The sequence below is a fragment of the Octodon degus genome, unplaced genomic scaffold, assembly GCF_000260255.1.
Source record: "Octodon degus isolate 3935 unplaced genomic scaffold, OctDeg1.0 scaffold00012, whole genome shotgun sequence".
Classification (NCBI taxonomy): Eukaryota; Metazoa; Chordata; class Mammalia; order Rodentia; family Octodontidae; genus Octodon; species Octodon degus.
The window spans coordinates 15437491-15463984 of NW_004524588.1; the positions used below are offsets into that span (position 1 = coordinate 15437491).

At 45.1% G+C, this 26494-nt stretch overlaps 1 protein-coding gene across 1 annotated transcript; it reads left to right on the forward strand.

Moving 5' to 3' along the window:
- Positions 1-718: 718 nt before the first annotated feature.
- Positions 719-20547, forward strand: Slc35f2 (solute carrier family 35 member F2; the record flags this gene model as incomplete). The annotated part of the gene is made up of 7 exons (XM_004626126.2): positions 719-899; positions 3294-3421; positions 9270-9429; positions 10424-10580; positions 11602-11654; positions 13446-13600; positions 19285-20547. Coding segments are annotated over 7 exons (1026 nt in total), but the record flags the coding sequence as incomplete, so codon positions are not given.
- Between the last annotated feature and the right edge of the window lie 5947 nt (positions 20548-26494).

Genomic DNA, 26494 nt, shown 5'->3' on the forward strand with positions numbered 1-26494 from the left:
CCTCTCAAGGCCAAGTCATGATATTCCCTGGGGTCTCATCTGAAGAGTCCCTGGACTCCGATCTGTGTCTGAGCTCCATGATTGTGACTAACAGCCAACACTGAAAATCACTCTTTCTAGAGGGCTGGGGATATAGCTCAGTGGCATAAGTGCTTGCCTGGCAAGTGTAAGATCCTGAGTTCAATCCCGTGTACCACAAAACAAAAAGAAAATCACTTTTTCTAGAAGGGCATTGGGGGCTGGGGAAATACTCAGTGGTCTAAGTTTAGCCTGCCTGGCAAGTGTGAAGACCCGAGTTTGAGTCCCAGAACCGCAGGTTGTGCTAAACCATAACGCCAGGCACCAAAACCAGGTGTGGTGGCACACACCTGTAATCCCAGCACTGGGGAGGCTGAGACGGCATCACTATGGGTCTGAACTGTGTAGTAAGACCTTGTATCCAATAAATCAAAAAATAGCAGGGCAGTGGAAGAAATCAAGTATTTAGACAATGAGAGAAGGAAATGGTATATATTTACTAAAAATGGGGGCGGGACTGGAGATGTAAAAGAATACAAATATAGTTGCTCACCCATAATTTAATATGCATGCACATGAACTAGGCAATGAAATGAAATAATCATTTGACATAATTAGTGTTTTGGTGTGTTTAGCACAACAGTGTGTGTGTGTATTTCAGATGTAATTTTCTTGCACGTTATTCCAATTTTCTTTATTTTCTAGGCACATTTTGAAGACAGTTGCCCTGGGGCAGATGTTGTCCTTGTGCATTTGTGGTACAGCTATCACCAGCCAGTATTTGACAGAAAAGTATAATGTCAACACCCCCATGTTCCAGAGCTTTCTCAACTATTGCGCGCTCTTCCTGATTTACACAGTGATGCTAGCCTTTCGGTCAGGTACGTCAAGTGTGTGAATTTTTTTTATAAAAAAGCTTGACTTTTAGAAGCTTAAAAATAAAACACAGCAAAACTCAAAACAGCTTTATAAAAGTTATTGGAAAAGCGTGACACCTCTAAATTCTAGGAGAGTAGTGGCTGGAGGTTTACACAGAACTCTCTGAAAGTATTGATTAAAATAAGTTCCATGAACTGTTTGTAACAGAGTGATGCTCAAAGAAAGTGTAAATGTTAAGTTGTATTTTTTTTTTCCTTCTGGTTGGTAAAAGTAAGAGACGATATTAAAAATTCCAGAAAAGATGAGAACATCACACTTCAGAATAGCGTTTCCAGCTAAGCGAAGATGGGGTACGGATACGTGCAGATCAGATCTAGGTTGGTTTGCTTGTTTCCTTAACAGCGCTGAGGACTGAGCCCGGGGTCTTGTGCATGTGATGCAAGTGCTGTCCCTGAGCTATGCCGCCCGTCCCAGAACGCGGGCTGAGCAGCCACAAGGGCAAAGAATTCACATCTTTATCACTGGCTACCCACGCTATTTAGTACCATCATAGTGTTCCGTCTTTCTAGTTAGCTACAGAAAAAGTAGAATCTAATGTTTTTGTGCCAGGCTGTCCCCTCCTTTTTCCTCTTCCCTCTGCAGCCCCCACCCCATGCTAGGCCAGCGCTCTTCCACTGAGCTCCTTCCCCAGTCTCCAGGCATAGTTGTGCTGCCTTCTTGAAGTGAGGTGTTACCTGATAGAGGCCCATGAGCTCAGGTGGCTTTCATTGCCATCTCTACCTCGCAGATGGGGCGCTGGGGCAGGTGGCCCTTGGAGAACTTACTCCAGGTCATTTGAACAGTGAGTTTGGGGTCAGGAGTCCACCCTAGGCCACATCCCCGACCCCTCGCTTCCACCACCTCTGTGCTTGGGGCTCGTCAGTACACAGCCCGTCATGTTCTCCCCACAAGAGAGCTCATGATACTGTCAGATAAATAAGAGTGGATTTACAAGTGTGAAGAGAGTGGGTGTCCCCCCACCCCGATTGGGAGGGTGCAGTACCTCCATTTTCATTCTACGTAAAACCACCAGGGTGGTGTTTGTTAATTCTCTCTGTAAATGAACTCCCCCCACCCCCAACCAGGGATTGAACTCAGGCCCTTGTACTTGCCAAGGAAGTGCTTATTCCACTGAGCCATCTCCCAGGCCCTTTAAATGAACCTTTCTACATCAGCGGTATTCTTTTGTGTCAAGGTCAGCAACTTACTTTTTTAAAGAAAGTAGGAAACGGTTGTGAAAGAGGGAGAAACCCTGTTTGGGGGTCAGGCCACATGCGGCAGGAATGCTAGGAGCTGGAATCAGAACTGGCACACAGCGGAGAGCCCTGCGCTTTGCTCTTTTCTAGAAGCCTGGGCTTTCACAGTCAGTGTGACTCCCAAGCCCGAGCGTGAGGTCCCCTAAGCGATGGTGTCATGTGCTTTCTGTAACATCCTATTTAAGGAAGGCTTACTTGCTGTTTCCAGAATGTTCCTGCTACTTGGGTTTTAACTATAGTAACATAGTTATGATCTTAGTACTTTACTTAGTTATGATTCTTATTTCTTTTCTTTTTGTGTTATCTTTCCATAAAACCTTCTCATATATGCGTTATATATGCTCTATACGTACAATCCCGTGTATGTGTTGTACCTTCTGTGGTGCAGGTGAATCCTACATCATTTGAACAAACTATTTGGGAGAATTAAAGATGTTTTTTCATAGTGTTGGAGCTCTTTCCTAAGTTTATCATGAGCTTAATTTTTCCTTTTCAAGCACATGTCTTCCAACTTAGCCACTTGGTGAGACCCTGCCTCAAAAATAGAGTGAGGGGTATGGCTCAGTTTGAAGGCCTGGATTAAATCCTGGGCGCTGGAAAAGCAAACAAAACAAAACCCATAACTGGAGGTTAAATAACCAGTTAATTCATAGGAAAATATTCTATTTTGTAGCATGGACTGTGCCATTCATTCATATATATATTCATATATACTCAAACATGTATGTTTCATATATTTCATATATACATATATATGTATGTGTACATATATGAATGTTTCACATATATGTTTCTGCAGTACTGGGAATTGAGCCCAGGACATTCAAACTGAGCTACCTCCTTAGGCCTTTTTTATTTTATAGTTTGAGATAGGGTCTCATGGAATGGCTAAATTCAGGCTGGGTTCAGACTTGCAAACCTCCTGCCTCAGCTTCCCAGAATGCTGGGAGTGTGTGTGTGTGTGTGTGTGTGTGTGTGTGTGTGTGTGTATGTGTGTGTGTGTAAGAAGTAGGGAGCTCAAATACTTCCCCAGATGACGCAGCCTCGTTTCAGGTGTCATCTTCAGGTCGCATGTGCTAACCCAGCTTCTTTTTCAACCAGGCAGTGATAACCTTTTGGACATCTTGAGGAGAAAGTGGTGGAAGTACATCCTACTGGGACTGGCAGACGTGGAAGCTAATTACCTGATTGTCAGGGCGTACCAGTACACGACTCTCACCAGCGTCCAGGTAAGGCCGGCCCTCGGGCCACCTGGGATTTCCCAGCTGTAGAAAGGGAGAATGTACCCGTATGTGTCGGCCTAATTTAAGTGGGAACCTGTTCCCTTGAAGAAAACCTGAAAGCAGGTGGACGACGTCTGCTCTGGTAGAGCATATGTTCTGATGCATAAGGTTTCCCTGAATTAGCGAAAAGGTATACAAGTTAATCACTTCCTAAATTGCTAATGCCGTAGCAAATGAGAACAGTTCCTACCAAAATAAGAATAAATGTTTAGTTGACAGTTGGTTCTGCGAGGTTGACAAGAATTCTGTTTTATGTGTTGCTCAGACATCAAAGTGGATGTCTGTGTAGCGCAGAGACTGGGGCCTAGAAACAAAGCAGACGCTCATGACGGGAGAAGCCGCCGGGGTGGTGCGCACCTGCAATCCCAGCACTCGGGCAGGCCAGGCAGGAGGCTGCAAATTCAAACCCAGCTCAGGCAACTTAGCCACTTAGTGAGACCCTGCCTCAAAATATGAAATAAAAAAAGGGGAAGGGTGTGGCTCAGTTGTAGTCTCTAGCACTGAAAAAGCAAACCAAACAGAACCTGCTGGAAGGAGGCTGTTACGTTCTGGGGAGATGCAGCAGCCAAAGGTGGAATTTCCATTCCTCCTTCCCTGTTAGGTTTATCGTAGCTACGTGGAAGGAGAAGTGCGCCCATGTAGCAGCACTTTGGAGGTGAGGAAGTCTGATCGCAGCTCTCCCAGTGTTAGCAAGTGACAAGTGACAGGGTGCATCGTACCCTGCCTCCCCATCGCCGGTGGCAAGATGTTTTATAGACAGAGGTGAAAGCGAGTGGATGCCAAGGCTAGATTTCGACTTCACATCTTAATGAATTTATGACTTGGGTGAATTGCATGTCTCACTGTACATATCTTAGAGATGTCTGTATTAGCTCTCAAACTTTTAATAATCGTGAAGAGCTTCAAGTGAAATGATCTCACAGCAAAAGGTAGAGACTGATGAAAACAGCATTTGTCTGATGTGAACATACATTAAATATCATCAGTGCATGAGGGTGGAGGTCAGGAGGGAATATTTTCTAGCGCCAACTACCCTTTTAACTCTCACTCCCATTTTACTTCCTTGATTATAATTTTTAAAGGCTGATTATCTTACTAATGAGAAAAAAAGTTTAATTGGTGAAAGCCTAAACACAGTTAAACCAGACTTTTATGGCTGGATTTTTGTGGCTGAAGTTGATGCCTTGTGGTATCAAAAACAATTTGTCTCATCCTTGCCTAGTAGAAAAACATGACCATTTGGCAAAAGCCAGGCACTTATGGTCCAAAGCTAAGCACCAGCACCTAACGCTCCCTGTGGCCAGAGGTGACTGTTACTACTAGAACTGCTGAAATTGTAGTCCCAACTGGAATAATTCTGCCTACATAATCTGAAGAAGCAGCAGTTTGGATTGCAAGGTCTTGGAGCTTCCTTCCTAAGGGCTCCTTCTAAGATTCTGTACTTACAGATAGGCAGGTGGCGGCTCATGTGAAGTCTGGGCTCTGGCCACTGGCATCACTGGCCTCTCCTGTCCCTTCCCCTCTGCTGCCCATTCTCGCCACAGTCTGCTACTCTCTCAGACTACTCTATTTTTCCTAAAAGGCAGTGTTTGCAAGACCTTCCCTGGTCCTCTAAGGCCGAATTCATTCTTGCTTTTTCTTCTGTATGCTGTTGCACTTTAAATATGTTTTAATGTGGCCAAACTCATTTCCATATTCATGTCGCCCCACTCTCCTCCCCAAGGTCTTACTTTGTACTCTGTCTATTGTGACTGTACAATATTTTGGGGGGGGCTTTCTTTGTTTGTTCATTCATTTGTGAGACAAGGTCTTGCTTTGTAGTTGAGGTTGGCCCTGCATTTACCCTGTAGCCCAGGCTGGCCTTGCACTCGCAGCTGTCCCCTGCCTCAGCCTCCCCCACTGACATTCTCTCCTGTATTTTTTTTTTTTTTTTCTCCTTTTGTGTCTTCCAGTTTTCCCCAGAGAACTTTTTTGTTTTGTATTTTAGGGAAGGGTCTACAGGGTGTTCAGGGTCTCACTACTAGATTGGACTCGTAGTGATCTGCCTGTTTATAGCCTCCCAAGAGCTGGGATTAGAGGCACGCGCCACCATGCCAGGTCTCAATTGCCCTCTCAGGCCATGGTTCCCATGGAGCTCAGGGCAATCATGGGGGCAGTGTAGGAGGCAAGAAAAAGGCAGACGGGTACACCCAACTTGATTCCAAGTGTCATTAGACCAACAACCTACAGAACGGGTTCACAACCCATCGCTCAGCAGCCGCTTCAGCAAGGTGGTAACTATTCTGGTAACTATGGTTACAATAATGACAACCAGGAATTTTATCAGGATACTTATGGGCAACAATGGAAATAGACAAGTGAGGGCTTAAAAATGATACTGTCAAGTACAATTGGCTCTAATATACATTCTTCAAAAAAAATGGCTTAACTGTTTCATCTTTAAGTAGTAATTTGCTGCCGTTTGTATTGGGCTGAAGAATCACTATTGTGTATATACTCGTCTTTTTATCTTTCTTTGCATAAATGCTTTTGGACATTATTGGGCTTGTAGAGTTCTCTTATTTGGGGGATTACAATGCTTTTATCATTTCAGGCTTCATTTTAGTTTCAGAACAAGTTGTTAAATCATGGTTTTACAGAACCTTTGGTTTGGACGTTCTTTTTTTTTTTCTTTTCTGGATTTGGGATAGATTACATAGGAGTATGAAGTATGCTGTAAATCAAAATACAAACTAGTGCTTTGTCTTAGTAGTTTTAAGAAATTAAAGCAAAAAAATTTGTTTTCTTGCATTGAAAATAACCTATGACTATATGTTTTGCATTCTTAGAAGTAGGTTAACTGTATTTTAAATTGTTATAACATCACAACCTTTTTGAATTCTGCCCTACAAATTTGTTTGTCTTAAATGTCAAAGCCGTGACAATTTGTTCTTTGATGTGATTGTATTTCCAATTTCTTGTTCATGTAAGATTTTAATGAAACTCAAAAATCTATTCAAAACAAAAAACAAAACAAAACAAAAACTCAAACAAATCAATTGCCCTCTCAGGGCGGGGGCGGGGCTGGCAGGGCAGGCCCGAAGATCGAACCCGCCGGCCTGAGAACTCTTGATTGTACACCATTCATCACTTTCTTTCCATTTCCCTGTTCTGTGCTAAGAGAATTTACTTCGATGCAGATTTCATGTCATTATGTGGAGTTCTGGGATCACAGGCCTGTGCCACCATGCCCAGGATTGGCTTTTGGTTTTTGAGTCAGGTCTCCCCATATGGTTCAGGCTGGCATTGAACTCACAGTGATCCCTCCTGCCTGAGCCTCCCAAGTGCTGGGATTATACCATTCCTGGCTCATAAGTTTAAAGATTAAACTAAATGAGACTCTAGGGCTGAATGCATCAAGGAAGAAGACATCTGTCGTCAAAAGTGTGTTTCGACTGAATGTGACAGGTACCAGGAGGCACTGGGGATGTTAGAGTATTGGCAAGCTGAGATTATTTGCTTGGCCCCTTCATTCCATGTTGTGGCCCAGAGAGGGCACAGAGCTAGCTGATCAGTGAGAGGCCTCGGGGGCTTCTTCAGTGGATAGGTGGCTCCTTACAGGGTCATTTTTGGCCCCACAAAATTGATTAAGATTGATACAAGACAATTTTGGGGTAGGGAAATCCAAGTATGGTGGTGCACGCTGGTAATCCCAGCATTGGGAGGCAGAGGTAGGAAGATGCTTGTGAGATCAAGACTAGCCTGGGCTACATTGTGAGACCCTGACACAACAAAACAAAACAAATGGGGGGTATAGAATCTTCTGTGATAGTTCTAAGAATGGCCTTTTTCTCCCTGTGTTTTTATTTGAGAAGTATAGCTTAGACTTTGTTAAAACATGGCCGAAGTAGTCTGCTGGCGTCTTCTGGGACAGGCTGTTATCAGCATCATTTAATGGTTTGCGATTCAGGCGGGCTCAATAAAGTATTATGGAGATTAGAGCTGCAGCTAGAACAGAGAGCAAGGCCAGAAGCCCATTCCTGCGCGTGGCGTGTTGGCCCCCAGGGAGGATGCTGCAGTGCAGAGCAGCCCGTACACAGCTACAGATGGGATCTAACAGGCTGGTGGAGATTCGGGGGTCTCCTCGTGTGCAACTGAGCAGATACAGACAGAAGCTGCGTAAGACAACAAACAAACACAAACCAGGGTGAGCAGTAAACATGTTTCAGAAATATTACTAGTGTAATGCATATATTATATTTTTATTTGTTTGGTTTTAGATAGGGCCTCATTCTATAGCGCATGGTAGCCTTGAACTCAACAATCCCCCTGCCTCAGCCTCACACATTCTGGGGTTGTAGGTTTGACCACCATGCCTGGCTTTATTCTGGAATATACTTAAACGCATCAGGAATTATGCTTGAATATATTTTATCCCTGAATTTGCATAAAATTTGTGACATTAAGAATTGAGCAAGTGGGCCAGCCAAATAGCTCAGGGGACTAACATACCTGCTTAGGCAGAGTGCAGTGATCTGGGTTTGATCCCGCCCTTGGGGTGTGCTGAGACAGCAATTGAGACTGGGCATGGTGGCGCAGGCCTGTCATCAAGTTAAAAAAGAATTGAGCAAGTGATGAAGATAATTGTATTGTACATTTCTATGAGTTCATTGAAAAGAACACTTTGTGCTGATTGTATCTTGTAATCTGAGCAAACTACTTTGAAGATAACAATATGCAATATATTAAGCATTGTTAATGTCCTGCTATCCTGTTTGGAAATGCTGTATGATTGCCTTGTCTTTCTCTTTAAAATCAAAAGAATCAAGCAAGTGAAATCTGCTTTCCTTCATCTTGCAAGTGATTTTGGCTCCATTAACCCCTAGTTTTTCAGATGGGCAGTGTCTGGGGTGGAGGTTCCTAGACCCCGGCTCAGCAGGTGTAGAGTGGCACAGCGGGGGATGAGCCAAACCTGTCCTGTGAGCAGGCCTCTGTCCCCAGGGCTTGGCTACTCCTCGGGGACCGTGCTCTTTCCCACAGCTAGCTGTGCTCCCTTGTTGCACTTTGCTCAAGTACAGTTAAATGTCTGCCTTTCTCATGGTTTATTCCATGCCCATCTAGCTTTCTGGGTGCCCCTGAGGACAGAGCTTGTGGTTGACCCCTTCATTTCTGTGTCCCTGGCTTCCCTTGCACACGTGAGGTGCTTAATAAATATTTGTTGACTGAATAAATGGATGTGTGCAGGGAGGAAAGTTTGCCACCTGCATCTCGGGATACGCGGGGTGGAGTGTGGGGTGAGCCGCACAGGTGCTGCCCTAGGACCTGAGACCCAGCGCTGCATTTTCCTACAGCTAACCAGAGGTGGTGCCTCTCTGTGCTTGTCGTTAACTGGTCCTGGAACGCGTAACAGCACCCGAAACGGCAACTACCAAATAAACAGTTTTAACTGCAAAGAGCAGTGAGTCACAAGGTGATTGATACTGACACGTTCTAGCTTGTGCATCCAGAACCAAACAATAGGAATGGACTCCTGCTGCCAGCTTGCATCGCATGCCACGTTTGAGTTTGCAGGCAGTTGCGTACCAGCATAGGGCTGTGTGTGATTTGGGGCAGCTCATTTGGCCTCTCTGTGTCTTTATTTTGTCAGTATAGAGTGGGATTAAGAGTTATGGTGAGGGTTAGATGACTTAATCTAAGTAAAACTTAGTAGCGATGGCAATAATAAATGCTCAATCAATGCTGCTTCCTGTTAGTACTGGATTTCCCATCCTTCGGCCCAAGAGGGATGTTTAAAGTTGTTTTTCCCTCCTCGCAGCTTTTGGATTGCTTTGGGATTCCTGTGCTGATGGCTCTCTCGTGGTTTGTTCTTCGTGCGAGATACAGGGTAATCCACTTCATCGCAGTGCTTGTCTGCCTGCTGGGCGTGGGAACCATGGTCGGCGCAGACATATTGGCAGGGAGGGAAGACAATTCAGGTAAGATGCCTGGGTCGTGTGTTGGTGGCTTAGTCACAGAAAGGTTTTTCTCAAATTTCCACTTGTAGTTTTCCGAAGATACAGTAAAGGGCAGAAAATGCAATCTGGTTAACTACATTTTGCATTTTATTTTTCAACTTACTTCATTCTATCGTTTTAAAATAACTCTAAATACTACAATCTTTATGTCACTCCTGGCCCACAAACCTTACCTTATTGTTTTTTGGTCACATTAATTTTGTTTGTATGATGACAGAGTACTTTCTTTTTTCTTTTCTTTCTTCCCTCTCTCCCTCCCTCTCTTGTTTCCTTCTTTCTCATTCTCTCTCTCTCTTTCCACACTGGAGATTGAACTCAGGACTTTCACACTGAACTTAGTCCCCAGACCTCTGAAACTTTTATTTTGAGACAGGATTTCACCAGGTTGCCCAGGCAGGTTCCAAATTTGCAGCCCTACTACCTCAGCCTCCCCAGGTGCTACTGTGCACCACAGTACCCAGTTGAGACATTCCTGGGGGATGGTGGGTCTGGAAGAATCTTTTGGTTCAAACGTTTTGGATTAATTACTGGAAAACTAGATTTTTTTTCTTTTTGGTCAAAAAGGAGACTCAGTGTATACTGGAGACTTCTTTAAGCTAGATAAAGGTCTGAATTCATCCAATCTACAAGGGCCTCCAGTGTCTCTTTGCATTAAGCTTATGAGCTCCCTTTCCTGTCATTTTCAGTAAATCCCAGGAATGTATCAGCCGCAGAATCACTGCGGAGGCCTCCTGTCGAGGCTGTGCCGTATCATCCTCTGGTTTGTTAGAGTCTCCTGAGGAGCTCAAATATGAACAGTTTGCTGTGTGGTACAGATTATGTCAGAGAGTACAAAGAAGAGAGTTTAAACTCCTAGAAACCAGCATTAAAGAAAATCTTACTTAAAGGAAGAGGAGTCGCATGGACTCCTGGCTACCTGCTGACCTGGATCCCTTGTGCGTTTCCTCTGCCGCAGGGAGTGACGTGCTGATCGGTGACATCTTGGTCCTGCTCGGGGCGTCCCTCTATGCCGTGTCTAATGTGTGCGAAGAGTACATTGTGAAGAAACTGAGCAGACTGGAATTTTTAGGAATGCTGGGCTTATTTGGGACAATTATCAGTGGCATACAGCTGTAAGTGTTTACATTTTTTCTTAGAAATAATATAAGCAAATCTATCATAAAATGATTACTTTCTAACCATTAATATTCTTTGTTTAGTCCAAATTCATATTTGAAATTAGTAACTGACTAAAAATCTGTTAAGAGGATTGTTAGCCTCTTAACAGCATCAAAACCCTTGTGCCTTATTTTCTTACACATGTGTGATGTTTAGGATTTCTGACTGGAGGCAGCGTTACCAGTAAGGACTTTTCTTTTTTAGTTATTTCCAGAAAATGCCAACGCATTAACTCCTCAATGCATTCAAGGGAAGTCATTATGTCCTGCTCTCCTCCTAGAGGAGCGCGACTGTAGGCAAATTCAGCACATCTTTATTGTCGTTAATTGGTCCTGGAAGGCGTAAGAGTACCCAAAGCGGCAACTACCCACTAAACAGTTTTAGCTGCAAAGAGCAGTGAGTCACAAGGTGATCAATACCGACATGTTCTAGCTTGTGTGTTGAATAAAGAATAAACCTTTTGTTTATTCTTTGGTTTTTAAAAAAGATACTTATTTGTATAATCTAAGAAAAACTCAAGGGCTGGGGAGATAGCTTGGCAGTCTAAGAACTTGCCTGGAAAATGCAAGGACATGGGTTCGATCCCTGGTACCACATGTCATTCCGGTCCCACACCGAGCCTGCCACTGAAACCCGGCATGGTGGTGCATGCCTGTAATCTCAGCGCTGGGGAGGCTGAGACAGGAGGATCACTATGAGTCTGAGCTGCATAGTGAGACTCTGTATCAAATAAAAACATAAAACATTTGAAAAAAGCTGAAGGGCCGGGGAGATGGCTCAGTGTTATAAGTGCTTCCCTGGCAAGCGCAAGAGCCTGAGTTCAATCCCCGATTCCGGAAAAAAGAAAACAAAGAAAAAAAAAAGGCTCAAATGTCAACACAATTCCTTATCTTAGCTGAAGCATCACAACTAAACTGTTTATGAAATAGTAAAACTTTCTAAGTGGATCGCTGTGACCTCTTGTTTTAATCTTAGATTGATTGTGGAGTACAAGGATATGGCCAGCATTCATTGGAACTGGAAAATTGGTATGTAAATCAGTGATTTTTGTTTTTAAGTAGTGTGTCTTTCTGTTTGCTTGTTTGTTTTTGTCTTGGGGGGGCAGAGTCTCACTGTGTGGCCCCGTCTGGCCTCAAAATTGCAGCGGCTCCCCTGCCTCAGCCTCCCGAGCGCTTGGGATTACAGGCCTACACTACCACACCCAGAAGATGCTCTTTTAAGTGACAAAAATATGCATAAAGAAACAAATGAAAAAAAAAGAAAAAGAAAAAGAAAAAAAAAATTACATTAAAAAAAAGAAACAAATGCTTTTAAAAAAATAATATTGGTGTATCTTTGTAAAGTTGTATCCGTGAAGGTGGTTTACATTGAGTTTTCTTTCAGAGTTGGTAGGTGAAGTGCCCTAAAAATCTTAATCTTACCTACAGGGTTAACTTTTTCTTTCCGCGGTGTGGGGATTGAACAGAAGGCCTCCTCTATGCTGGGCAGGTGCTCTACCACTGAGCGATGTCCTCAGGCCTTTTTAACTTTATTTTGAGACCAGGTCTCAAGTTTCTCAAGCTGGCCTTGAACTTTTGCTTTTCTCGCCAGTCTCCTAAATAGTTGAGGTTAGAGGTGTGTGTCATTGTCTCCACCCCTGGCAGGTTCCCCCCCCCCCCAGGAATTCTGAAGACTGACCTTCCTCACCCTGACTTTCAGTGACAGGTGTGTCAGGGTCCTCAGACCTGTGAAGATGGCTACCTGGGGGTGAAATTTGTGAAACAGTACCCGAAGCATCTCATGGTTATGTAATCACCTACCGCCTCACATTTCTTCGTTCATGTGATAGTCTGAGGCATCCACACAAATAAATAAAGCAGGGGAAAGCGAGCTTTAGGACAGCTAGGAAAGATGCGAACCTCACTTAATGAAGGGCAGAAAGGTTCAGTAGCATATAAATGCCATTGAAGATCATGTACCATGTCTGGGTATTGAATTCAATTAAATAATCTAGATTGCATCTGGGATGAGGTTAAAAGGTAGTGCTGGAGTAGACACAGTCCTGCTATTGCCAGCATCCAAAGGATCAGCACTTTCCAAAAGAGGAATTTAATGCAGGAAACAAAATTGAATTTAATGCAGGGAACAAAATACAGTGGATCTAATATGTCCCTTTGATGTCCTAAAAATACTTTATTTTGAATCCAGTTACACAAACTTTATCTAACCAGGCCAAATAAAAGCCAACAGAGGTCATGAGTGGTTCTTTTGATACCTGATAGTGAGTGTGCTTTTATTGACCTTTTAGCCCAGGATCACCCTGTCTGGAAAGGTGTGGATAGCGTGGGATAAAAGCTATTGACCTGCTCAACCACAAGGAAGGTTTGATAGCCTTCATGGGCTGTGGTGGTGCATTCCTATGATCCTAGCACTGTAGGAGATGGAGACTAGAGATGCCAGGGTTGAGCCCAGCCCAGATGGACAATTGAGTGATTTAGAAAGATCCTGTTTGAAAATAAAAAATAAAAGATGCTGAGGATATAGCTCAGTGCAAAGGTCCTGGGTTCAATCCCCAGTATTGCACTCCCCCCCCGCCAAATTTTTTTTTTCAAGTCATTATTTACCCTGTTAGGTCTTTGGGATCCTTCCTCTCCATCCCAGCTTGTTGTTCTGTTATTGCCTCTTTGTAGTCTGTCTCATTGGTTCATGTAGTGCTGGCTGTTGAGGAGATACTTTGTAGATCATTTGTGAAGGATCAGGGGGTTTTATTTAGCAAGCAAGCCTGAAGCTTTTTCTCGTCTGATTTCTTCCATAATATTAAATGTTCCACTTCCCCACAGCCCTGCTGTTCGTGGCGTTTGCCCTCTGTATGTTTTGCCTGTATAGCTTCATGCCACTGGTGATCAAAGTCACTAGCGCAACCTCTGTCAACCTGGGCATCCTGACAGCTGACCTCTACAGCCTTTTCTTTGGACTCTTTCTGTTTGGCTATAAGGTAAGAAAATAGCTCATGTCCAAGAAAGAATGCTTGCCTGGCCTAAAAGAGGTTTTTATTTGCCACCCCTCCCTCCCTCCATCTCTTTCTCCCTCCCTCTTTCCTTTTCTCTCTTTCTAGATACAGAGTCTCTCTCAAGCTGGCCCTGCACTTGTGGTGATCTTGGTGCCTCAGCCTTCTAGGCGCTAGGAATATAGGTGTGCATCACTATGCCCCAAAAAGGATTCTTTAAGACTCTAGATCCAAAAATAAAACCTCCTCGTCCTCCTAGCAAGAATTTTATTAGACAGGCCTCACTTCTTTGGTTAAAAATTGCCCTTGTAGGGTTTCTCTAAAAGGTGAAATACAGTGGATTTGATGACCTGGCCAGCAGAACTGGCTCTTGGAAATGCTTCTTGTTGCTTGGTGACAAACAGTCCCACGCTGCTGTTAGCCTCCAGAGCACCTCCTCTCTTTACCCTGCAGATACACAGGCCTTCAGTCTGCAGCCCCTGATGCAAAGGAAGGACAGTTGTGTGTTTCTCATGCATGCGTGATTGGAATGGCTGCATCCTTAATGCTAATTTAATATCTAGAAGGGACCTTACAGGTCCCTCAGCCCAGTGGTTTTCAGGCTTTTCTGTCTCTGCCTCTTCACAGCACTCCCAGGCATAACACATCCCAGCAATAGCAGTTCTGATCCCATTTATTAATTCTCTAGGTGGGGCAGGAGCAGCGATAGGCCAGAGCCTGCAGGAGAAGCAGGCGCAGGAGTATGGAGCATGGGAGGAGCATCCCCTGAGGTGGAACCACCCTCCCTGGGGAATGGCTGACCCAACTGTCTCAGGTTAGGGATGCAAAGGCAAAGGCCCAGAGAGGTTATGTGATGGTCTGTCAGCAGCTGGTCAGTGGTGCAGTCAAGGCCAAATTTCATGTGGCATCTGTCTTCATCTTCTGTCGACTCAGTCCTTTGTCCCCACACACCCTCTCTGCTCTACTTTTGTTATTAAAATGAGAGTGTCACGCTCATGAATTCATCAGGTTGTCTCGCTCATCAGAAAGAACCAAGTAAATTTGTTTTTTTTGAGATAGGTGCTCACTGTGTAGCCCAGGCTGGTCTTGAAAATCCTGTGTAGCACAGGTGATCTTGAATTTGAGATCTTCCTGCCTCAGTCTCCCAAGTCAGCTGGGATTTTTAGGTGTGTGGCACCATACCCAAGTTTTTAAAGTCTTTAATTTTTCATAGCCAATTTGAGAACTTCCCATATGTTTCAATCTCAGGGCCCTTTGAAATGCTTAAAAATTGAGGACGCTAGTTATACCTATTTATTTACCATATTAGAAATTAAAACAGAAGTTTAAAAATATTCATTTATTAACTTATTCAGAAAATAATCAACTCATGTTAACATAAACATTATTGTGAGAAAATGATAATGTCCAAAGAGTGAAAGTGACTTTTACATTTATATGACTTAATAGAAAATAGCTGGGGGCTGGCCAGATAGCTCAGCAGATTAAAGTGCCTGCTTAGGCAGACACAGGGACCAGAGTTCGGTCCTCCCCGCCCTCCATGCTGTGCCAGCCCTGCCTCCGGGCCATGCTGAACAGTGATTGAGACTGGGTGTGATGGCATGCACTTGTAATCCTAGTGCTTGGGAGGCTCAAAACAGGATCACTATGAGTCCGATATGTGTAGTGAGATCCTGTACTAAATACATAAAAAGAAAACAGCTGGAGCCAGGTATGGTGGCACATGCCATAATCCCAGCACTCAGGAGGCCAAGGCAGGTAGATCATTGCTAGCCTGGCCTTACAAACTGAACTGCACAGGGGACCCTGTCAATCAAAGCCAACCTGAACTGCACAGGGAGACCCTGTCTGAAAAAGATTTATAAACAAACAGATGGCATCTCGCCTCTGCTTCTTCAGGCCACCTTATTACACACATCATGGCCTGCTAGAAGTCAGATGTTCTGAGTTGCTATCCCCTAGTCTAAAAATGAATACACAGGACAAAGGAGATTAACAGTAGGAAAGGTTTATTGGGAAATAGGAAAAGGAATGGGGAACAGGAATAGCTCCAGAGAGGCAGAAAGTGTCCCTTCAGAAGTGGGCTGCTACTGAGGTCATCTCCAAGGACATTCTGTGGGGCAAAGTTATGAGGTGGGTCCAATGTGGGTCAAACTATAATCAACCAATACGACTGCAGGTATAGCCACTTGACTGATAGTGATCCAACAGCGGACTGGGGCTGGTACAAGGGCCTGTGATGACGTCATTAACCTTGGTTGATAATCTATAGTCTTAGTGTTAGTCTGGTGGCAGAGGGATGGCCCAGCCCTGGGAGATAGTGGTCTGCTTCTCTGGGAAAACCTCACAGGGCAGTACCAACTATAGTATAATCTCAAGTTTCCACTCATCCCTGAGGGAAACATGTAGATCTAGTCACAGTGACTTTGATCTCACGGTCTTTCCTTCAGAGCCACCTCCAGCCACAGTTCTGCTGTGTTCTCACTTATCTGCCTATAATAATGTAGCTCCTGGAACATCCCACTTTTCTTAAAAGACAATGAAAAAAAGACAAATAGCATCTTAATATTTATTGTGAAGATGGTTTTAACCTTACAGATCCACCTCCATTGTCCAGGGTCTCTGGACCACTCAGAATCGCCATCTCCAAAGTCCGTGTTTGCTGGGTGTGGTGATGCCTGCCTATAATCCCAGGCCTAGAAGGCTGAAGCAGGAGGATCACCGAGAGTTCAAGGCCAGCTTGCACTACATAGCCAGACTCTGATTCAAACAAAATAAAACAAATCAAATCAAATCAAAGAAAAACAACCCCCAAATACCCATCTTTTCTCAGTATCTGCAGTAGAGACTTGTTGACCTGTTTGCTATCTTTCTCCCATGCCTTTTGAGCAGATAGTCATAGTGTTAGCTATTGCTTCATATTTTTAGTGTCAGTAGGGAAGAGCAACTGTATTTCTTTGTCCTTGTAAAATGTTGTATCCAAACAGGAGACCTTGATGCCGATTTATACTCTTCCCGGGAACCAGCGTGAACTCACGGTGCTTATCTGCATTATTGATACATAACTCTCCCTGGCTTCTCAGAAATTGCTGCTTATGAAGCATCAACCTTTGCCTTGTACGATTACACAGGGCAAGAACCCGCTGTTATCTTTGCAGACTTAGTTAAGATATTCCTCAACCAAGGCTGAAGGAGTCTTTATAGCTTATTGGTCACATTGCAACAAGTAAGAATGTCAAGTGACCCTGGGAAGGGGTCTTGACCCCTCCTGCTCCCGTCTGAGGTGACAGGGGCTACATCAGTCCAAGGGGGGGTGAGCTGCTCCGTGTTGGGGGTGGGACCGCATTTCCCATGACCACCTGGTGCTGCTGGTGTTTCCACGCTGTGATTCTAGGAGAGTGGTAGCTGTTAGGTTCAGATCTTAACTATCCGTTCTTCAGCTACCCTGAACCTTAGTATGAGTAAACCTCTTTGTCATTTTTTGGGCACATGCTTCCAACAGGAGCATGCAATCTGTAAACTCCTTTCAGTGCTTTAATATGACCGACTGCATCTTTAGCAGTGTCCTCTTAACTTGGATCCTGTTTTATTGTTTTTTGGTCAGAGTCTGTTTCAAAAGTTGCAGGGCAAAGAGCAGAAGTAGATACAATTCAGGACCTAATGAAGACACGGTGTTAGACATTTTAAAAGATACTACCAACGTAAAAACATTATAGTGCCAGAAATAACTTTGGCAGGGATGTGTTTGGAGTAGACAGCTGGAAGCGAGGCCCTAGTGACCTTGAGCACGGTCACTCTTGTGGCTGATCTTGAGTAGATATGTTCTGAGTAAAGTAGTCACTAGAACCTTCCTGTATAGATCTGGATACAAAGGATAGAGTTGTAAGAAGAAAAAAGTAGCGCGTCTCTGTTCTAAAGAAGGGCTGCATTCCATCGTTGGCCTTCTTAGAGTGACACAACATGGTTTCTTCTGAACAGTTATAGATCACCAGACCAAAAAAGGGCACAAATTATACGGTTCTTGCAGGTAACACTGGATGTCTCATAAAAGAGCATACTACTTTTGGCTCTTTTTTTTTTTTTTTAAGTACCAGGGATTGAACTCAGGACCTTGCACTTGCCAGGCAGGTACTTATGCCGTTGAGCTATATCCCCGGCCCCTAAAATTTATTTATTTATTTGCTTATTTTGAGCATGCTACTTTTGTAATAGTGACTTTAAAATTTCATAAGCTGGGTGCAGTGGTGCATGCTTCTAGTCTCAGCTTCTTGGGAGGCTGACACCCTCAGGAGGATCTCCTGAGTCTGGGTTCAAGACCCGCCTGGCCAACATAGTGAAATCCCAACTCAATAAAAAAAAAAGTTTGGGGTACACTAAATAGTTTTAACTTCTCCTAATATTTGTTGTATTATTTTTTTCCCAATAGACATTCTTAGACATCAGCTACGTGTTGCATAAGCTAAGTATCAAGTACAAGAATTAAGACCAGTGGTAACTAACATTACACCCAATGGCCTTCTGCTTAAGTCCATGGCTGGAAATGACTAGAAGTTTTAATATTCATTTCTCAAACTTAGTTTTTTTTTTTAAACCTTTCTATTTGTTATTTTTTGAATTTTGTTGTTGATACAGGGTCTAACTACACAGTTCAGACTCGTAGTGATCCTCCTGTTTCAGCCTCCTCAGTGCTGGGTGGCGTGGTATGCAGTACAGGGGATTGAACTTGGGTCCTTGCTGTTCCAGGCAGGTGCTTAGACTGCCAAGTTATCTTCCCAGCCCTTTTTTCTGCCTTTCACACTGTGTCATTTCAGTTTTCTGTCTTTCTAATCCTTTTCCTTCACTAGCCCATGCTGTAATTGTTTTACTCTGTAATTCTATTACCAATCTCTCTCTCTCTCTCTCTCTCTCTCTCTCTCTCTCTCTCTCTCTCTCTCTCTTTTGGTCATAATATGAAACCTAATCTAAGTTAATTATTTTTTTGACTGAATAAATATTCCCTACCCCCCTTTTCTTATTTATTTATTTATTTGAGACAGTCTCTGAGTAGCCCAGGCTGGCCTTGAACTCACAGTGATCCTCTTGCCTCAGCCTCCTGAGAACTGGGATTGCAGGTGAACATCAGCATGCCTGGTATCCACCACAGATTCTACCACATAACCTTTGCCTACAGAGACAAAAATCATTTGTTAAATTTTATCAGAATGAAATGTATTGATGGCGCCCGGGCTGAGGGGCTATGCAGCAACTGTCACATCTGTCCATCCACGTTTGATCTTAGTTCTGCGCTTCTGTTTTACAGCAATATTGTAGGCGTGTCTAGGGACTCCAGTGGGCTGTCTCATGGTCCTGCATGCTGGCTTACACCTTCTCCACTTGCTGGGATGGCTCTCGGGCTGGGGTGCCGCTCTTTATTATCACAAAATGGCAAAGGTTGCACTTCTGAAGATCCGAGGACCCGGTGGGCTGGTGTGGTGGGTGCTGTTGCCAGAGCGCGTGGCTTCCCTGGCATAGCATTTGCGAGTGCTTCGCAGAAGGGTGCAGAGCATTAGGCTCTTCTTTGCCAACTTGCCGAGGACAAGCGACATGAAGGCAGTCCGCAGGACACCATTGGCAGAAGGCAGCAGGGCAGATGCGGCGCCCTCAGTGCATCGTCTGTCTCTCTGTCCTTCCAGTTCTCAGTTCTTTACATCGTGGCCTTCACAGTCATCATGCTGGGGTTTGTCCTGTACTGCTCCACCCCGACGCGCACGGCGGAGCCAGCGGAGAGCAGCGGCGTGCCCCAGGTTACCAGCATTGGCATCGACAACCTGGGCCTGAAGCTGGAGGAGAGCGGGCTCCCTGAGACCCAGTCTGCAGCGCTGTAGCCAGAGGAGCTGCGCCTGGTGGAGGCTGAGGGGTGGGCTTGGGGAGATGCTGGCGTGGGACACACCCCGGGTGAGGTCTCGGAGAGCAGTGCTGAGCAACCTGCCTGGAGCAGAAACAGCAAAGCAGCACCTGGGGCCAGGATCATGGTTCCTCAGCGTGGAGGGGGCTCCCCACTGGGGCATCAGAGGGATGCAGGAAAAAGCGGATGAGGAGATGGGGAGATACCCAGCCTCGGGCAGGGGCTGAAAGCAGGCTTCCCCGGGGATGCTGGGGGTTGTGTGGACATTCCCACTGTGGCGAACTTTTGGGTTTTTGTTCCACCAGGGCAGTCATTGCCCGCAGGTCTCTGGTAACAGTGAAATGTGATCACTGCATACAGAAGGAAAAATTGGGGGATGACGGGAGCGAGAGGTCTTGGGGTGTAAGAGTGGCAACTGGAAATACTGAATGAGTGGTGTTGCTTCGGAGCTCTCTCCCAGCGGTTTTCTTTTTCCCATCCTACCTCTCCTCTTTTTAAAAGTAGATCTCCTCCAACACCCCCCGCCCCTATCCAGCCAGTCATTCCAGATATAGAGCAAATGCTGCCCACAAAGTCTGTGACCTGGACTCCTCCCACTTTCAGCCCCACACTAGGTTCCCCCAAGATTTTCTCCGACCTGGGTAAATGTGTGGGTGCCTCCCTTCTCAGAAGTTCTCATGACTTCCGGGTTCTTTTCCTGTTGATTTCATTTTATTAATTTTCAGCTCAGAAAACTTCAGTCTTATTACACATTATCACATTACAGAGAAAGCCTTGTTCTAGAACTGGTAGAAAGAAACAGAAACCCCAAATTAATTATTTCTCGGAGAAGAGTTGCCCCAGAGCACTAGAAGGCCCCAGCTGTTAAAAAGACAGGACGCTGCTTCTTAGCACATGTCTGCGATGCCACAGGATTTCTCCAACACAAAGCATTCATATGTAGCATCAGTGTAGTACTAACCACAGTATGCCATTCTGGGACACTCAACTTTGTAAATTTTTTGTAGTAATAAATTGTATGGGTTCATATGATTAAAAGACTTTGCATTTATGGAAATAGAGTCACTGTGTTTTCTTTTGTGTGTGTGTGTGTGTGTGTGTGTGTGTGTGTGTGTGTCTTTTTGAGACAGGGCCTCGCTCTGCAGGCCAGACTGACCTTGAGCTTGCTCTGTAGCCCAGGCTGGTCTTGAACTCGCAATAATCCTCCTGCTTCAGCTTCTTGAGTGCTGGGATTCCAGGCATGCACCACCACCCCTGGCTTGTTGTATGTTTCCTTAGATTAGCCAGTTCCTGTGAATATTAAATGACTGGAGGTACAAGGGGTGATCAAAATATGTTGTAAGTAAAAAATTTTAATGTAGTAAAAAACACATTGCCATCCGTATCTCCAGAATGCCCCCTCTTGCCCAGAGACACTCACTGTTTGTGCCACGCTCCGGTGCAGTTCTAGAAGTCCTCTCTTGTGAGTGCCTTTATGGGGTGTAATAAAAAAAAAAAAACCAAAAAAACAGTTATTGCTGCTGCCATGTGCCATCCGGTGAAAATCCGGGCTCATAAGAACCTAATTGTGGGTCCTCAGTCACATTGTTCACCAGATCTGGCTCCATGCAAATTCTGTCTCTTCCCCAAAGTCAGTGACCATTAAAGATAAAATGTTTTAGGGCCGGTGAGATAGCTCAACAGACTGACAGCCTGCTTAGGCAAGCCCAGGGCCTGGGATTTGATCCCCAGCACCACATGTCCTGCGCTACACTTAGCCGGCCACCAAGTCTAGGTGTGGCAGCACATGCTTATAATCCCAGAGCTGGGGAGGCTGAGGCAGGAGGATCACTATGAGTACGAGCTGCATAGTGAGACCCTGTACCAAATACATAAATTAAAAAAAAAAAAAGGTAAATGTTTTCAGTTGATCAGGACATCAGGGCAGCGACAACAGCACAGCTAGACACCAAACAAGACTTGCAGGACTGTTTCAGAAAAGTGTCAAGGACAATAAGAGACTTGTGTCTGAAGTCAGAGGGAGCACTGGGGACACTTAATAGTAATGTGTCTTTTGTAATAAATTTTTAAAAATTTAAACATTCCTTTGAGAGGGTTTTTCTGTGAGTGTCAGGCTGGTCTTGAAACTCAGTACGTAGCCCAGGCTGGCCTCGAGCTCGTAGGGGTCCCTCAGCCTCAGCCTCTCGAGTGCTCAGACCTCAGGCAAGTGTTGCCATGCCAGCAACATGCAGTGTATTTTTTTAATCACACGTCATCCTCAAGATTTCTTCATATCTAACTTTTGAGTCAGGGCTCCCATGAGACAAGGCAGTCAAAATTGTGGGCACTAAGTAATGTAATTCAGGGCCTGCATGTCACTTGCAGGAATGAATGTTTTCCAGTTCCCAGTGACCACAATGGAGCTTTTTAAATTACTTTTTCCGTGCCATGACTTTTCCCTGAAACCTGTTAAAGCTGGCTTCACTAGAGACGTGTGCTTCACTCCTCATGCCTAACAGCACCAGTGTGCAAAAGGCTCTGTTGAAACAGTTGGCCTTTTGGAGAAGCCTCAGTTTTGCTGGCGCCACAATCATTTCTTAGGACACCTTGGTCATTGTGGAGACTGGAGGCTGCGGAGCTCAGGTGACAAACAGCAGGGTGTCGTGGAGGTTGAGCTCAAATGTCCTCCCTTCTGTGGAGCCTTCCCAGGTCGTGGCTGGCTGCGCTGTACTGTAGGCCTTCGCAGCCCTGCTCACAGCTTCCTTGCTGCGCTGTGCTGACTGTTTATGGTTTGCCTGCCCCACCTCACCACCACTGGGCTCCTGGGGGTCAACAGTGCCCCGTTTTCATCTTCTTAATTAATTTTTAAAAAATATTTTATTTGGTACAAGGTCTCGCTATGCAGCTCAGACTCACAGTGATCCTCCTGTCTCAGCCTCCTTAGTGCTGGGGTTACAGGTATGTACCCCCATGCCTGGTTTCAGTGGCTGGCACAACCTGTGGTACAGGGGATCAAACCCAAGTCCTTGCACTTACCAGACAGGTGCTTAGACTGCAGGGCTATCTTCCCAGCCCAACTTTTCATCGGGGGTCATGTCCCTTCCTCGATGTTTATTAAATAAACTTTGCCCTTTGCTCTGGTTCAGAGCATTCAAGATGAGACTGAACTAAAGCAAGACCTTCAGCACAGATGCATGTAGTCAGCAAGTTCTACCCTCCTGCTTGGTTCTTTCACCAATTTCTCTTAAACCTTGCCTTCTCCCACCTATGCCTCACCTGCAGATGGGAGATGAGTCCAGCCTGGATATCCTTTTTTTTTAAGAACTGAGAATTGAACTCAGGCCCTTGTGCTTGCCAGGGAAGTGCTTATTCTACCCTAGCCTGGGTATCCTAAACTGAAACTCTGAGTCCACAGAAGCAATGTATGAATGACAGTCGGCTGCTAAATAATGGTCTAGCGATGCAGTGCGTCCTGGTGTAAGTCAACGCGCGTGCGGTGGGGCTTTAACTCTCTTCTGTACGCTGCTTCCATGGAAGTGCTCCCAAACTTTTGACTTATTTCCACGGTTTTTTTGAACAGCATATTTTAAGTAATCTGAGCTACTCAGAGTACCATCATTTCCGCCTGTGCTGCCAGCCACGTTTCAGGCACCCGACAGTCACACGTGGCTGGTGACCGCTACGTTGGATAATGCAGGTTTAGAATTCCTCTCATTAGACCCTCTGGGGGGGCTGACATAATATAATTAGCATAATATAATATATAATATATATTACACAGACTTTAAGTTATCAGAACATTTTAAGGCACAAATATGCCATTTCATCCACATAGGATGATAATCCCTTGCTTTTTGAAATAATCTTTTAGTACTACATTATAAAATGTATTAATGAAGGTAAGAAATCATCTGTTTAAATACATGCTAATCCCCAAGGCTAAAAGCCAAGAGCATACACAAGCCTTTGAAGCGCAACATATTCTCAGTATTGATTTTTCAGTATTGTTTGTACATACTCATGTCATTAAACAAAACCATGATGAATAGCGTAATAGTTGCTAGATTGTTCCCTAGTGCTGTATAAATGTGATAAATTGTGCAACTGGGCTGCAGAAGCACTGAGACAGGAGATGGCTTTGCCAGTGTCAGTCAATATTTGTATTTTGAAATTAGGTTCTTTTTCATTGCTAGGTCGTTACCATTTCTCACCTTTCTAATGCTAGCTGACCTCACCAAATTACAGTAGGTACTGCATTTCGGTGGCCAGCAGGTGGCGCTGTAACAGTTGCAACAGTACGTAGTCCTTCCAGTCTCGCTAACATGGTTTGTTTTTGAACGGTGTACTATATATACAGACTGTATTTAAGGAATGCATTTAAAGACTCTGTCAGGGATTGTTCTGGCTTAACAGTTGATGTGGGTCTCAAGAGTTAAAACAACTTTTGCAAGTGTGACACAGTTGGGTAGCTAAGGCGACAACAGAATTCAGGGTTTACCTTTTGGTTTAGCCCGTGTGCTGTCCCAGTTCCATGATTTCTACAAAGGTCATAGTTCCAGAGGACCTGCTGAGCCAGCTAATCCAGTTCTCTCATGAGATCTGTTGGGAAAATTTTTGTGGGAAAGCTTGCTTGGCCGTGTCTTTTTTTCTCTGCAGCTCTGGAGCTGCCCTTTAAGGGAGCCGCCTACATTTGTCTCTGAAGCACTCTGTATGCCGAGTCACGATTCTCTTCCCTATCATAATTATGGTGATGTGCCATTTCATCCACATTGAGCCACTTAGCGTCTGGACGTATCCTCAGCCTGCAAAAGATATCAATAAATCAGGGAAATTCAGCAGATAGCCACTTAGCTGATTAAAAGGCAAGAGATTCATGAGCAAATTAGGTAATGCTGAACATGCAGTTCTCTAACAGTTATATGAAGGATGTTTTGAGAAGTCTGAGGATATTTAAATGGTGTATCAGGAGAAGGAAGCCTCTTTAAAACAGCAAACAGTTACCTGCCTCTTCTGTGTATAAGGCTGTAGGATTTAATGTCCCAAGGTCTATTTTCTGAGTGTTCAAATGCTCACCATGCTTTTTATTCCTTGGTTTAAAATGCCTTCTAACAACCTTAATATAAAATGCAGACACTTTTAGAGAAATAAATTTTAGGTTGAAAGGGGACAGACTTGATAGCAATCAAAAGTAAGCCCTTGGAACAATTATTGGCTCCAACGGACCATAAGTATCTGTCTAGATGGTTCCACATACTTCTCTCAGTCAGCAGCCCCCGCTCACTGCTGGCCCCACGCATAGGCCAGAGTCTGGCCCAAGAAATGACTTGGAGACCCTTCGGAGCTAGGAGCTGGACTCCCTGTTTGTTCCACCTTTTCTGACCTCGGATGCTCTTTTCCTCCTGCCTAATGATTGTGCTCTTCCTTTCTTCCTTCCTTCTGCATTTTCCTTTTATCTGACTGTGTCACATAGTTTCGGAATCATAATCTGACTTTGGTTTTGGGATCCTATTATCAGATAGAATGGGGGAACCAGCAGAATTTTCTGGGTTCTTATTTGTCCCAGTCAATGAATTGGGCAGGACAGTTGGTGGATGTGAAAAATTATCACTTATTTTAGGGCTGAAATAAGAAAAAGGAAAAGGAGAAGCACAAAAGAGGTGCTCAGGGAGGAAGGGTGCTTGGAAGAAGTAGAACGATGTGTCCTGCACGCAGAATGGGCCACTGCGAGAATGGACCACTGCAGTGGCCACAGAGTCAGTCGCTACTGTCCTTTGGGTCTTCTCTGACACTTGGTCCAGGTGGTTCCACTTGATCTCATGCCAGACACCTGCTATCAAGGGTTGGGTTCTACCTGTTCTCATCAGAAGACTCCTACCAGGTGTGGGGCTTGGCTTGCTCCCGCGCCAGGCTCTGGTGCCACTAATGCGCACGATGGCTACTAAATCTCCTAAATTGGTGCTTGTGCTTGTTTTAGTTACTTTTCACTCATTGCTGGGACAGAATACCTGACACCCAAAATTAAGGGAGGAAAGGTTTATTTAGCTCACAGTTTGTGGAGGTTTCAGTTCATACTCCGCTGGCTCCCAGGCAAAGGGCAACAGTTCATGGCGGCAGAAAACAAGAATCAACAAGGAAGAGCAGAGGAGGAGCAGCAGCTGCGGCGTCCATCAAGCCTCTCTCTCCCTTCTACGCTGGCTGCGAAGAGCGGAGCAGCTGCGAAGATCAGGCGCCTCCGAAATGGCACAACTGCGAAGTGGCGCAGTGAAGACCAGGACTTCTCCAAGGAGGTGGCGCAGGGCCGCCCCAGAGTGACTCAGCACAAGATGTGTATACAGAGGAGTTGAGGAAGGCTTCGCTGCTGGCGCCCCGCCCCACCTCATGGGGAAGTCCTGGTCTTCGTCGTGCCACTTTGCAGCTGTGGCACTTAGGACTAGGTAGAGCTTCGCTGTGGAGCGCCGGTCTTCACAGTCAGCGTGGAAGGAAGAGAGCGGCTTGATGGACAGCGCTGTGGCTGCGCCTCCTTGACTCTTCCTTGAACTGCTGCCATTTGCTTTGGAGCCAACCGAGTATAGATCGAAACCTCCACAAACTGTGAGCTAAATGAACCTTTCCTTCCTTAATGTTGAGTGTCGGGTGTTTGTCCCAGCGAAGAGTGAAAAGTAACTAAGACAGCGCTTGTCTGCTCCAGCCACAGTGCCACCTCCCTGACCTCCTCCTGCGGCTCTGTGGGGACCTTACCTGCCTTGGTCTCCGGAAAGCCTGCTACCCTTTCAGATGGAAAGATGGAAGATGGAAGAAACACGTACACACGCTATCACCAAAACAAGCCCCTCTGAGGTCTACTCGACTGGGGAGTCACTGTTCTCAGTAAGACTGATTGCGGCAGCTGCAGGAAAGTGCCCCCGACTCTGGCGCACATCTACAGGTCTTCCTCTGAGCTCCATGTCTGCAGGTCATCAGGTGTGGGAGTGGTGGCAGACACGTGTGCTGCAGGGGGCACACGGCCCTCTGGGCATGGG